This window comes from Terrapene carolina, unplaced genomic scaffold, assembly GCF_002925995.2.
Source record: "Terrapene carolina triunguis isolate 2854851 unplaced genomic scaffold, T_m_triunguis-2.0 Scaffold96, whole genome shotgun sequence".
In the NCBI taxonomy this organism is placed as follows: domain Eukaryota; kingdom Metazoa; phylum Chordata; order Testudines; family Emydidae; genus Terrapene; species Terrapene triunguis.
In genome coordinates, this window is record NW_020664447.1 from 65,262,381 (window position 1) to 65,274,984 (window position 12,604).

The following is a 12,604-nucleotide window of genomic DNA, read 5'->3' on the forward strand; positions in this document are numbered from 1 at the left end:
GTGTACTGGGCTATTTTATTAGCTTTTTTCCTTCACTAAAGGTCATGGTGTAAGTCTTGCTTAGGTTACCAGCAAAAGAAGACTTTGTGCTGATTTGAACCTCCAACCTCAAAATGAAAACTGACTTCTCATAACATTGTGAGCCATGTTAAATGGAAGAGACTACACAGCAAGTTCACCTCAGTGATTAAAAGGGCAACATTTGTGTTTTTCTTGCTTTGAATAAAATTCACTAGATTATGAAAATACTTACAGAATCCTGTCCAAGTTAAAACAATTGTGTATGTCTAACTATTTAATGCATCAGAAAATAGTAAATAAAATGGCAAGCTTATTTTTTAAATAACATCTTTAATTAAAGTTTTTGCAAAGGCAAAATATTAAACTTAAAATAGGTCTTAGTACATCAAAATACTAAGTTCTCTAATTGTATTCCAAGCATGGCCTTTGAAACATAATATCCTGTATATCACAGAAGAGCAACCTTGATCTGCAATTGTACAGAATGAATTTTACAAACATAATAAATATATTTACCCCCTTACACATAACAGTATATGTACAACAGCAGTTGACAATAGTAGCTCAGAACAGCAAAAAAGGATATTCCCCTTCCCCATATTTTTATTAGTACCCAATGCACGCTGGAACAAGTGAACTTTAGATGGCTACACATGTAGCTAATCCAAAATAGTTCTTCCTGTTTAAAAAAGTTCCTTTTTGTCCTCAATATCCAATCCAAACTGAATTTTAAAAAGTGAACCATGAAAAAGAGTAGGCAACAGTAGCTTGATTTGCAGGGGAAAAGGCCTGGCTTGTACATATGCCCCAGGCACTCAGAATAATAGGAAACCAAGACTAAAGACACAAATGTAACAACATACAAGTTTCCCCATCTTCTGTAACCACTAAACTCAAAATCTGAAACAATTCTGAATTAAATCTTTATAAAAAATTGCAAAGCTGTATAAGGCGACCCAATAAAAATCCACAGTGTGCAGTACCCTAAAGCCACAGGTCTAATAAACATTTTATTGCATTCTGCAAAACAACAACAAAGGAACTTTTTCAAATGGAAGACAAACTTCAAAGTGAACTCTAGTGAAAAGGGTCTAATTTTTCTCCTGCATTGGAATAACAAAATTTTATCCTGGTAGTGTTTTATGGTGACATAATTGCTTTTGGGTATTGATGGATGATACAGTTACTTTCACAAAACAAAACTAAAACCCAGCAAACTTTACTTGACTCTTACACTGCATCAAAAATAGAAAAGAAAAAAACACTGATACAAAACTGTTATATCACATTTAATATGTTATTTGCTCTTTTCCACCAACTGTGCTTCAGAAGCAAATCTATTCCCTTTGAGAATAAACCTGCGATGAAAATCGTTATACTTGTAAAATCACGGTCTGTTGCTAGGAGAATTACTCAGGTCAAAAAGCAGCTTGTAATTACAATGCAGGAAAAAAGTGGATGAAACCTCAGACATTTTGCCACTAACATTGGGGGCAGGAGAGAATAAAGTTATAAATTTTATTTAAATAGTCCAATATAAAGTTCCTTATGTGACTAAGTCTCTATTATCTTCTTAGCAAATAACATTTTTATTCCTTTTCAACTTTGATGTTTTTATTAAATGATTGCACACACTAAAAAGCCAATATAATTAGAGCTGAAATGTTTATTTATGACTGAAGCACTGCAGGACATCTACCGTCTCAGGAATCCAATAGACCTCGAGTATCATCATGCTGACAAAGCAGGAATATCTGCAAATTGAGAAGGCACAAGACTCCCAACTTTGTCCAGTTGCTCTGTAAATTTCCATTAGCCCTCATGGTTAATATTTTAACCATGAAGTTATCATCCCCATTTTATCCATCTTAGAGTCAAAAAAGGTGCTCTGTTATCTGTGCAAATCTAAACATAAGCCCTCTTGAAACCGTTAATTGCCTTCATAATACTGAACTATTTAAATGAAAAGTCTATTTTCTACTTTCAAGAAAAAAAATTAATAATTTAAAAACTATGAACATGGGAATCCCTTGCCCTCTGAAAGGAATGGTTTCTATGGAACCTAATGAAATGGTCTGTTCAATTACAACATTAAAACCATGATTAAAATTCAAGTACAATAATAAAATTAAGCAAACTACATTCTTACAGCAAGCTGCTACAATAAAATGAAATTAAAACATGCTTTCTGATTTAAAAAAGGAACACTTGACATAGCAATAAGAGCACAGTTTGGTATGTTTATATTTGACTGGCTTTCAGAAGATTTCACAGGTACTTGTATTAAAAGACCAAAACCCTCATCTGCCAAGCATACCATAATTAATTTGCAAGACACTGTGCATGTATAGATGGTTTCTAAACGTCCTTCAAGATTAACTAAATTTAAGTAATCTTTAAAGCTGTGGTATCCCTTAAAATAAATAAAGAGGCTATGTAATGTCTGCTCTAAACATGTGGGTGAAGGACTCTAAATGTAAGAAGAGACTAAATATCTTGTACAGTAATCTGGGTTCCAGTAGTATAAACAGGAATCTGTAGCTAAAGGGGTTTCATTGGTTCATTTGTGCAGCATATGGGATTTGTTCTAAGTCCATATTTAAGTAATTTGAAAGGATATGAATCTACTCGTGATAGCCATCAACACTACTCAAAGATACACAAGAGAAGCAAGGGCAATAATTAGTTGATAAGTAATTGATTTCACTGTAATCACATATGCTTTAAAAGTACAGTGGCACATTTAAAAAACCCACAAAATTTCTGCTTTGTACAGAGAAAAAGAAAACACCACTCAGCTTGAGATACCTTGAAGTCCAGAGTCAAATTTGTATCCTAAATGATTACAGCATTAATTACCTGTGAGTTAGTAACACCAGAAATTGAACTTTAATGACATTTACAATGTATGCAGACCAGGTGGTTTACTAATAAACATATGGCTCTACATGTGAATTAAGGACAATTTCGTTCTATTTAGTGACACCACAGGTGCAAAAACATATGTAACTGCTCAGATTTTTTCCTTGCAATGTGCTGTGAATTTCCTGTAAGCTACTGAGACTATGAATGCACTTGGAGGTCAGTAAAGAAAGACAGGTAAGGGAAACAGAAGGCAGTTAATATACAGTGCTGATTAAATACACTTGTGATTTTGTTAAAAACAATTTTAAAAAAGTTTCATTTTGCAAGAACAAAAGCCAAGAAGTAGTGGGTAAAGTCTCTGCTTCTGCAGTTCTCCCTAATTTGAGTTAAATTTACCTTCCTGTGCCTTCTTTTCATTGCTTTTCAGGTAGCTAGTAAGAACATTATTAAGTTGTAATGGGAAGCCACATAAAGCATGCTCATTCCTTCGTTGGAAATGTCTGATCTATAATTCCAATTCCCTCTTCTCTGCTGCAGCAGGGACGCCATTCCTGAAAGCCTGATTGCAAGCAGAACCACCACATGAAGAAAAGATGTGTTTGCCTTCAACAGCAAAAACCTTTTGCTATTTATGACATGTCATTTTCAGACCAGTGAAATTACGTTAGGGTTTAGCATATGTGATGACTTAATTTTTGCATTACTAAGACACACTCTATTTTAATTTTTTGCTTACATTACTCTAAAAAATAAACTATTTCCTCACTGATGCTTTCTTTTAAAAAGAACAAAAACAAAAACCACCAAAATTGCATGTCACCTGGAGATTTTAAACAGATTACCTGCAACACATCTTAACTTGTCAATAAGAATATACTTAAAAATTACAGGGTATTTTACAATTAAACTCTGTTTCCTGATTAGCAGAACTTCAGCTAAGGTATTATAAAACCTTCCCTTATCCAATTTATAGTCATTCCTGTAGTATTTGTCCAATAGTACTCATGGATGCCTGGGTTGTAAATGTTGTAAGTGGTTAGAGGAATGCATACACTAAGATCAGAATACCTGGAGTTTTCATTTGCAAGGTCTCCAAGACACTGATCTTTTAAAGAAATGAAGGAAAGCTACCACAGAGTCCTCTGAGCTCCATCAGGCTGAACCACTTCAAATGCTAAGAATATATTTAAAAATAAAGTAAGTGGTTTGATTTTTCAGAAGGAGCTACAGGTGCTCAGCACTTTTGAAAAGAAGAGTAATTCGTGTCAAATTGAAATGGCTGGAAAATATAAGTAATCATTTTACATTTTGTAACTGCTAGGAATGAGAATTTGTTTATGGGAGAAGAACTGAGAAAAAACTGTAGTTAAAATTATACATGACTATAGCAGAATTAAAAATATTTTTGTTATACAAGATAATTAAAATGTATCACCTTAATTCTTACTCTTCTGTACAAAGCCTGCATGCCGTTCAAACAATATTCTGACCACCCTCACTACCAAAAGGAAGTGTTCAAAACAAAGATTTGTGTACACATAAGCATTGTCATACTAAGAGTATATCAAAAGGGAAGAGTTCTTTCAGTTCAGTGGAAGAAATTTTAAAACCTTAACCCAAGGGGAGGAAGGAGGAGACAAAGCCTTACATGCTAATTACCAGCTGCAGGTACCTGTATATAGAATTGATAATTAAGATATCCCTAAGGTATCCCAGACAATGCTAGCTGCTACAGTCCCATGGCTTGCCCATTTGTAGTAGTGTCTATGTTGCCACGCTCTACCTTTGCTGCGGTAGTTTTGTTTGTACTGTTCTTTTCTGATGTGCAGACATAAGTTTTGGTTGAAGTTTATGTCCAAGTCTCAACCCTTTCTGATTTTTCTTTTTTTCTAGTTTTTTGTTTTAAAAACTTCACCATTCTGCATCTCCAATGGCTTTGGAAAATACGTAATCTCTTCCATTGAGATTCATTATGCCATCTTTGAGGTGAAACTTCCACTTGTTTTTACTTCTATGGATCTAAAAAACAAAATATACATACTGAAATAGTACTCTGTATCAGAAACAAGTAGCAACTTCAGGACTAAATTGACAAGTTAGGAAAAGAAAATCCAGATAATGATTGGTCACAACTGATTGTATGGAGATCTAAACCCAGGATCTGACATAAAAAACAGTGTTACTGCACATCTGGCAGCATTTGTGGCTCATTTTCTAGCCAAGGGCAAGTTCCCACAGGAGCCATAAATAAACCCTGTATCCATAATAATTGTGAAATCCAAGGCACATAACACATTTTATGGTAGAGCGAGGAAGGTAATTTAATCTTTATCCATCTCTAACATGAATGAATACCCTTTTCCTGTCGGAACTGGGAATGTAGAAATCCATTTTTACAGTAGAATCTCAGAGTTACTAACATCTCGGGAATGGAGGTTGTTCCTAACTCTGAAATGTTCGTAACTCTGAATAAAATGTTATGGTTGTTCTTTTAGAAGTTTACGACTGAACATTGACTTAATACAGCTTTGAAATTTTACTATGAAGAAAAATGCTGTTTTCCCTTTATTTTTTAGTAGTTTATGTTTAACACAGTACTGTACCGTATTTGCTTTTTTTGTCTATGCTGCTGCTTGTGTACTTCCAGTTCCAAAGGAGATGTGCAGTTGACTGGTAAGTTTGTAACTCAGAGGTTCTACTGTATTGGGAATGCCTGATTAGTTTGCTTTTATTTTAGGTTTTGGTTTTTTTTAAGTTATGTCAATTGTAAGCAATCTGTCCGGGGCTTCTTTTTCATCATGTATAGCAGTGGTTTTCAACCAGGGGTCCAGGGCCCCGGGGGGGCCACAAGCACATTTCAGGGGGTCTGCCAAACAGGACCAGCGTTAAGACTCTCTGGGGCCCAGGGCAGAAAGTCGAAGCACCACAGCATGGGGCTGAAGCCCGGAGCCCTACCACCTGGGGCTGAAGCAAAAGCCTGAGAAACTTAGCTTCGTGGTGCCCCCTGCTTACTAGCCCCTAACGCCAGCCCTGGCTTTTATATGCAGAAAACCAGATGATGTGACACAGGTGGGCCATGGAGTTTTTATAGCATGTAAGGGGGGGCCTCAAAGAAGAAGTATGAGAACCCCTGATGTATAGCATGCCTTGCCCTGATCCTTCCAGATACTACTAGGATACAAATAAGGGGAGATTTTCAAAGACAAGTAGGAGCAGGGTGCCTGACTAGCCTTTGTGCCTTAGAAAAAAGTCTTCCCCTTAGGAAACAGTAACAACAAAGAGACACCTAAGGCAAAAGTAGTCTAAAATAAAAATAGAATGAACTGGACTCTCCAACAAGAGAAACTAGTAACTATGGAAACCAGTAAGAAAAAAGGCTTTCAAAACGAGTCACTAAGGGCTGGTCTATACTTACCCGTTAGTTCGACGGCTGGAAATCGAACTTCCGGGTTCGATTTATCGCGTCTGGTCTGGACGCGATAAATCGATCCCGGAAGTGCTCGCCGTCGACTGCGGTACTCCAGCTCGGCGAGAGGAGTACCGCGGAGTCGACGGGGAGCCTGCCTGCCGCGTGTGGACCGCGTCTGAACCGCGGTAAGTTCGAACTAAGGTATGTCGACTTCAGCTACGTTAGATCTGAAGTTGCGTACCTTAGATCGAATTGGGGTGTTAGTGTAGACCAGGCCTAAGTGAATTTAATTATCAACTGAATCACAAAAAAATTAAAGACCTGGCCGTTCCCAGAATACAGTGAGAACAGTACAACTAAAAGCACTGATCATTCAATTTTGGCTGCAAGCTACATGAAGTATACATTTATTTCTTTTATACATTGACTTGATTAATTAAATATGCCCACACAAGGGATATCTGGTATCTTGTAAAAATTTGATTAAAATGATATGTTCTACTGCAGGCCTATTTTCATTCCAAATAGTATTTAAGTGTACAGTCACTGGCCAAACTGTACCATGCAAGCGGGTTTAGCCACATGCATCTTAAAAGGTAAAAATTACATTAATCACCCAACTAGCTCAACATACATAGTAATTTTAGGGATAAATAGGCTTTTCATCATCCATTCAAAATATTTTACCCATCAACATAGTAAACGAGAGAACACCTGAGCACACAATTTTCCAGATTCCCAGCTGCCCAAAGGATATTTTCTTTGACAACAGTAATGTAAGAGAAAGTGTGTCAAGTTCTGAGTAGTGACTATCCAAGACCCCCCAGAGTTTCTCGCTCACGCAAATAGCTTAACTTATCACTATCCTCCACAAAAGGAAAGTGAAGTTTCACGTTTATTATTTGCCAGGCAAAGGAGCTTATTTTACTTTGCAGACTTTCTGGTGGATTCTGTTAGTATGTTAACACAAGATTAGCCAAAAATCATTAAAGATGACAGCTGAAGTGAAATGCACCAGATTGAAATGTTAACAGGTAAATTTGTGAAAACCTGCTTGGCCAAGTAATGAGGATTTGCATTCTAGTCTAATTAAGTGTGCCCCATCCTCTGAAGAGTCTAATAAAGCTATCCAAACCAGTAGTTCACATGTGAAATTGTTAAACGGTGCAGTGCCAAAACTGGAACATATCTAGTAGAACCATACTGCTCAGAAGATTAAGCACTAACCTACTTCAAAACACCAGAAAATATAGGAACAAAATTCAACCAGCCTATCTACCCTCATATTGAATCTGCAATTAGAGCAGGGTCTAGGGTTTGGATGTAAATGAACATTACAACTTCAGGTATTTTTCCTGTTTTTTGAAACGTCTAAAAAAAATTTTCATTCAAGTTTTAGTTTTTTCCACTGTAAAAAGAGTCTTTTTCATGTAATCAATACATTGTGGTCCTATGAACCCAATCTTCAGCCAAACAACGGAGGGAAATCCACCTGAACATCTCACCAATCATAACCTGCAGTGAGTTTGGGGTTTTCTGCTTCTACATCTTATGATTTATTTATTTTTTATTTGCCCAATATCATATCTCCAGCCCAAGGCTCTTAAAAAAAAGCTAGCCACTATATAGGAACCTAGCTACCTAGGGGATTGCTAGCTGAATGTAGAAAAGAAAGGCTGTGTGTTGTGATTTCCCATCCAGAGTTATAGCAGCCAAAGATTGTTCTCTTTGGATGGCTGTTTAGTCTCTTGTCTCAGTGGACAACTGTCCACATCATACAAAACCCATCATAGCTGGCATCAACTGACACTTTTGTTAGCAGTGTATGAAGACATACCAAGACTTGCCAACCCAAAGAAGTAATCCTTTTTCAGGCACACTGGTAAGACAGTTTGGAAGAAAAATAAGTTCAACCACTAATTTTAACTGAGCCTTGCTTATAACAGAGTTTCAAGAAGCAAGCAGACATACAAGTTGGAGATAATAGAAAACATATAGCGTTTCACATGTTAAAATATACAATATCAGATCACACTAAATATTAAGATATTTATAGCCCCATGTATACACACACTGAAATACAGCTTAAATTCATGATTTGATGGGGAGCAGAGAAAGAGGAACAAGGAAAAGTAACATTCATAAAAATTCTGTTTTTAGAGATTTTACCTTATCATACTGACATACGACAACATTCTCTGTATCAAACAGCTCTTGTCCTTCCTCATCACTCACATCATCTTCACTATTAAGGGGCTCCTAAAAGAAACATTTGCAAATAGTTTATGATAAACTGACTCCCATCTATTAAAGATTATAGATATTTTGATCATTTGCATGAAAATAAGCTCTGGTTATAACATGAATGAGGGGTTCAGTGCGGGGAGAATGAAGCTTTGAGATAAAACTTGATATGCCTGTCACGATTACAGGGCTAGCTTGACATCTGTCCCCTTTCTGGTCTCTCTAGAGTGCACCACCTCACTTGTCAGGTCTCTGCCTTTACCCATCTTTGATTGAAAGTTCGCAATTCTCCCACTCCCAGACTGTATCTGGGCTACCGTATCCTACATACTAACTGTTCTTACCTAGTTGGTCTGATTGAGTTCGGGCACCTGCATTTTTTCCCTTTAGGAGACAGTGACCAGTGGTGAATATAGTGAGCAGACAGCCTTCTTAAACCAAAAGTATTGTTTATTTTACCAACTGAAACAAAGCTTTTAAAAAATAAATAGCCTACATGCATGTTTATCTTGCCCAAAAGCTACCCATTCCCTGATGGTAACCTAGGCAGGCCTAGCATCTCCAGATACCCCAGCAGATACCTGTGTCTCAGTCTGGCTCCCCGACAACAACCCCCCTGCTATAGTTCTTTTTTTCTTCTGTGTTTCTGGGCTTTAAGCCCTTCTGGTTAAAACCAGTCCTCTAGACTCAGCAGGAGATTATACAAGAGTCCTCAGAGCCAATGTTTCTGACATGGTCCCTTAACAATTGTAGTGTTTGCTGGGGGTGGCCTATCTTGAACCCTTCTTTTTCTTTCTATCTGTGTTAATCAGACAGATTCCTGTTCAGCTAAGCCAATGTAGTCATACAATAAACACCCCAATAACCAGTACATTACACAGTATTCATAAATTATCCCAGGGCAGCTCCAAATGTTACTGTGCCCATGTCCCATTTTCCAAAATGACTTTGGCATTTGCCTATACCGAGAACGCTCCAGAGACATTTGAAGGGGTTTTTATAATCATATGTAAACAGCATATATTTTAAATGCTACTTGATAAATCACTACTGAAAACATGAAACATCCTTTTCCTAAAAAGAAGTATGGGCTGGATGAATGGACTGTAAGGTGGATAGAAAGCTGGCTAGATCGTCAGGCTCAACGGGTAGTGATCAATGGCTCCATGTCTAGTTGGCAGCCGGTTTCAAGCGGAGTGCCCCAAGGGTCGGTCCTGGGGCCGGTTTTGTTTAATATCTTTATTAATGATCTGGAGGATGGTGTGGACTGCACTCTCAGCAAGTTTGCAGATGACACTAAACTGGGAGGCGTCGTAGATACACTAGAGGGTAGGGATCGGATACAGAGGGACCTAGACAAATTAGAGGATTGGGCCAAAAAAAACCTGATGAGGTTCAACAAGGACAAGTGCAGAGTCCTGCACTTAGGACGGAAGAATCCCATGCACTGCTACAGACTAGGGACCAAATAGCTAGGTAGCAGTTCTGCAGAAAAGGACCTAGGGGTCACAGTGGACGAGAAGCTGGATATGAGTCAACAGTGTGCTCTTGTTGCCAAGAAGGCTAACGGCATTTTGGGCTGTATAAGTAGGGGCATTGCCAGCAGATCGAGGAACGTGATCGTTCCCCTTTATTCGACATTGGTGAGGCCTCATCTGGAGTACTGTGTCCAGTTTTGGGCCCCACACTACAAGAAGGATGTGGAAAAATTGGAAAGAGTCCAGCGGAGGGCAACAAAAATGATTAGGGGTCTGGAGCACATGACTTATGAGGAGAGGCTGAGGGAACTGGGATTGTTTAGTCTCCAGAAGAGAAGAATGAGGGGGGATTTGATAGCTGCTTTCAACTACCTGAGGGGGGGTTCCAGAGAAGATGGAGCTCAGCTGTTCTCAGTGGTGGCAGATGACAGAACAAGGAGCAATGGTCTCAAGTTGCAGTGGGGGAGGTCTAGGTTGGATATTAGGAAACACTATTTCACTAGAAGGGTGGTGAAGCACTGGAATGCGTTACCTAGGGAGGTGGTGGAGTCTCCTTCCTTGGAGGTTTTTAAGGCCCGGCTTGACAAAGCCCTGGCTGGGATGATTTAGTTGGGAATTGGTCCTGCTTTGAGCAGGGGGTTGGACTAGATGACCTCCTGAGGTCCCTTCCAACCCTGATATTCTATGATTCTATGAAAAAGTCTCTCACACTCCCTCGCCATTGCTTTCTCATTTTATGGGTTAATTATAAGAGGCACTGGGCAAGGCAAGTTTAAACCCCATAAACCATAATATTAGCCCTTGATTAGCTGGTATAGTATTCTCTTCAATCCAAGAAGGAAAACATGCTTCTTTTTACCAGAGGACGCCCTACCTCCTCCACCCTCACAGATGGTGGGTGTATTAAAGTGACCTATCTGATGCTCAGAACTGGAATGAGTTCCTTATAAAGCAGCTTGATAACAGTGAAAAGAGGCTAGAGCAACATAATGCTGAGAAGATCTCTGGTCTGCTGATGGTTATATTTAATAAATCTTAATATCAGTGAAATTCCAGAAGACGGGAACAATGCTAATATTTTGTCAATATTCAAAAAAGCCAAGCAGGATAACCCAGGTAACTATACTCCAGGGAGCCGGATATGAATTCTGGGAATGGAAATGCTGATACAGGAGTCAACTGATAAAGAATTAAAAGACAGGAACATAACTCATGACAGTCAACAAGGACTTATAGAAAATAGGTCTTGTCAAACAAGGCTATTTCATTCTTTGGTGAGATTACGAGTATGGTTGACGGTGGATAAAAATCAATTATTTTTTAAAAAAATCATTTTTTACATTTAAATCGAAATTCTATAGTATGAGACAATATATTAATGTAATGTTTAAGAAAAGTTTTGTAAATGAGTTCCAATAGTTCATGGATTAGGGACCCAATCTTATGGGGTTCCACAAGCTTCTGTATAGATTATTTAGGTTAATCTTTCTATCTACCCAATGGGACTCAGTGCTCAGTCTAGAAGATACCATCAGAGATGCTTAGTTTTGCACTTCTCAAACTGTGGATTTGTCTCCCCAGAGGTAACATGCTTGTTAATAGTAAAAGTGTTTTTAAATAAATAAATAATATATAGAGGTGAGAAATAACAGACCTCAACCCTGTTGTCCCTCTACAAATTTGTGTACACAAAGTCAATCCCTTACCTCTCCCTAAAAGTGAAAAGTTTCAAAAAGTTCAATGAATAGAAGATTGTTGGGGGGGGGGAAGATCTGGACAAGGAGAAGAAGTCTGGAGATAAATGTGAGAAGCGAGAGACATATGCTTGTTTTGTTAAAATATTATGTTTGCTGTTGAAGAAAAAAATCCAGACTACATAACGTTGTTGTTTTAGTTAAATAAAACATTTAAATGTCTGTCTGGTGATGTTCTCCTCCTAATACAGCATGGCAAGAAAATCCTCCAAATATTAATGATTAACCTGTTGAATTGGAGATAGTTCACCTCCCAATGACTTCATAAATATCTGCTTCAATTACTTCTGGTAAATGAAATAACCAAACCATCATTCATTTTCTGAAATAGCTGTAAAAGTAATCTGAAAAGTTTTCAATATAAATCACGGTTTAAAAATGTATAGTGTGTACCTTCTAAAAATGAAACCTACATCTACCTCTGAGTTGTGAAGAATATGTATTAAGGTTATATCAACCAACAAGAAAGCACTTTTATGTAGAAATCCATGATTAAATCGAGTCTTCCTGACTAGTGATTTAAATCAAATGCACCCTGATGGTTGTTAAAAGTAACTGTAGATGTACTACAAACTTTTGTAAGGCATTTGACTTAGCACTGCATGACATTCTGATTTAAAAGTTAGCACTGTACATTATTAATAGAGCACACATTAAATGGATAAACAACTGGGCAAGTAAGAGATCTCAAAAAATAACTTTCAATGGGAAATTATCACTGAGTGGGGGTTATGGGGTTCAGCAGGCCCAATACTATTTGACATTTTCATTAGTGATCTGGAAGTAAAAAGACAGTTACCTTTTCCGTAACTGGTGTTCTTCAAGATGTGTTG

The 12,604-nt window shown here is 37.7% G+C and overlaps 1 protein-coding gene across 1 annotated transcript in view; it reads right to left on the reverse strand.

The window, feature by feature from the left end:
• Nucleotides 1–4,768: 4,768 nt before the first annotated feature.
• Nucleotides 4,769–12,604, reverse strand: part of GTF2A1 (general transcription factor IIA subunit 1) — a 34,078-nt gene continuing 26,242 nt past the window's right edge. The window contains exons 8-9 of the mRNA XM_029911491.1: nucleotides 8,465–8,554; nucleotides 4,769–4,905 (exon numbers count right to left, since the gene is read on the reverse strand). Coding sequence (XP_029767351.1) covers nucleotides 4,798–4,905; nucleotides 8,465–8,554 — 198 coding nt within the window. The 3' untranslated portion in view covers nucleotides 4,769–4,797. The remainder of the gene's footprint in view (nucleotides 4,906–8,464; nucleotides 8,555–12,604) is intronic.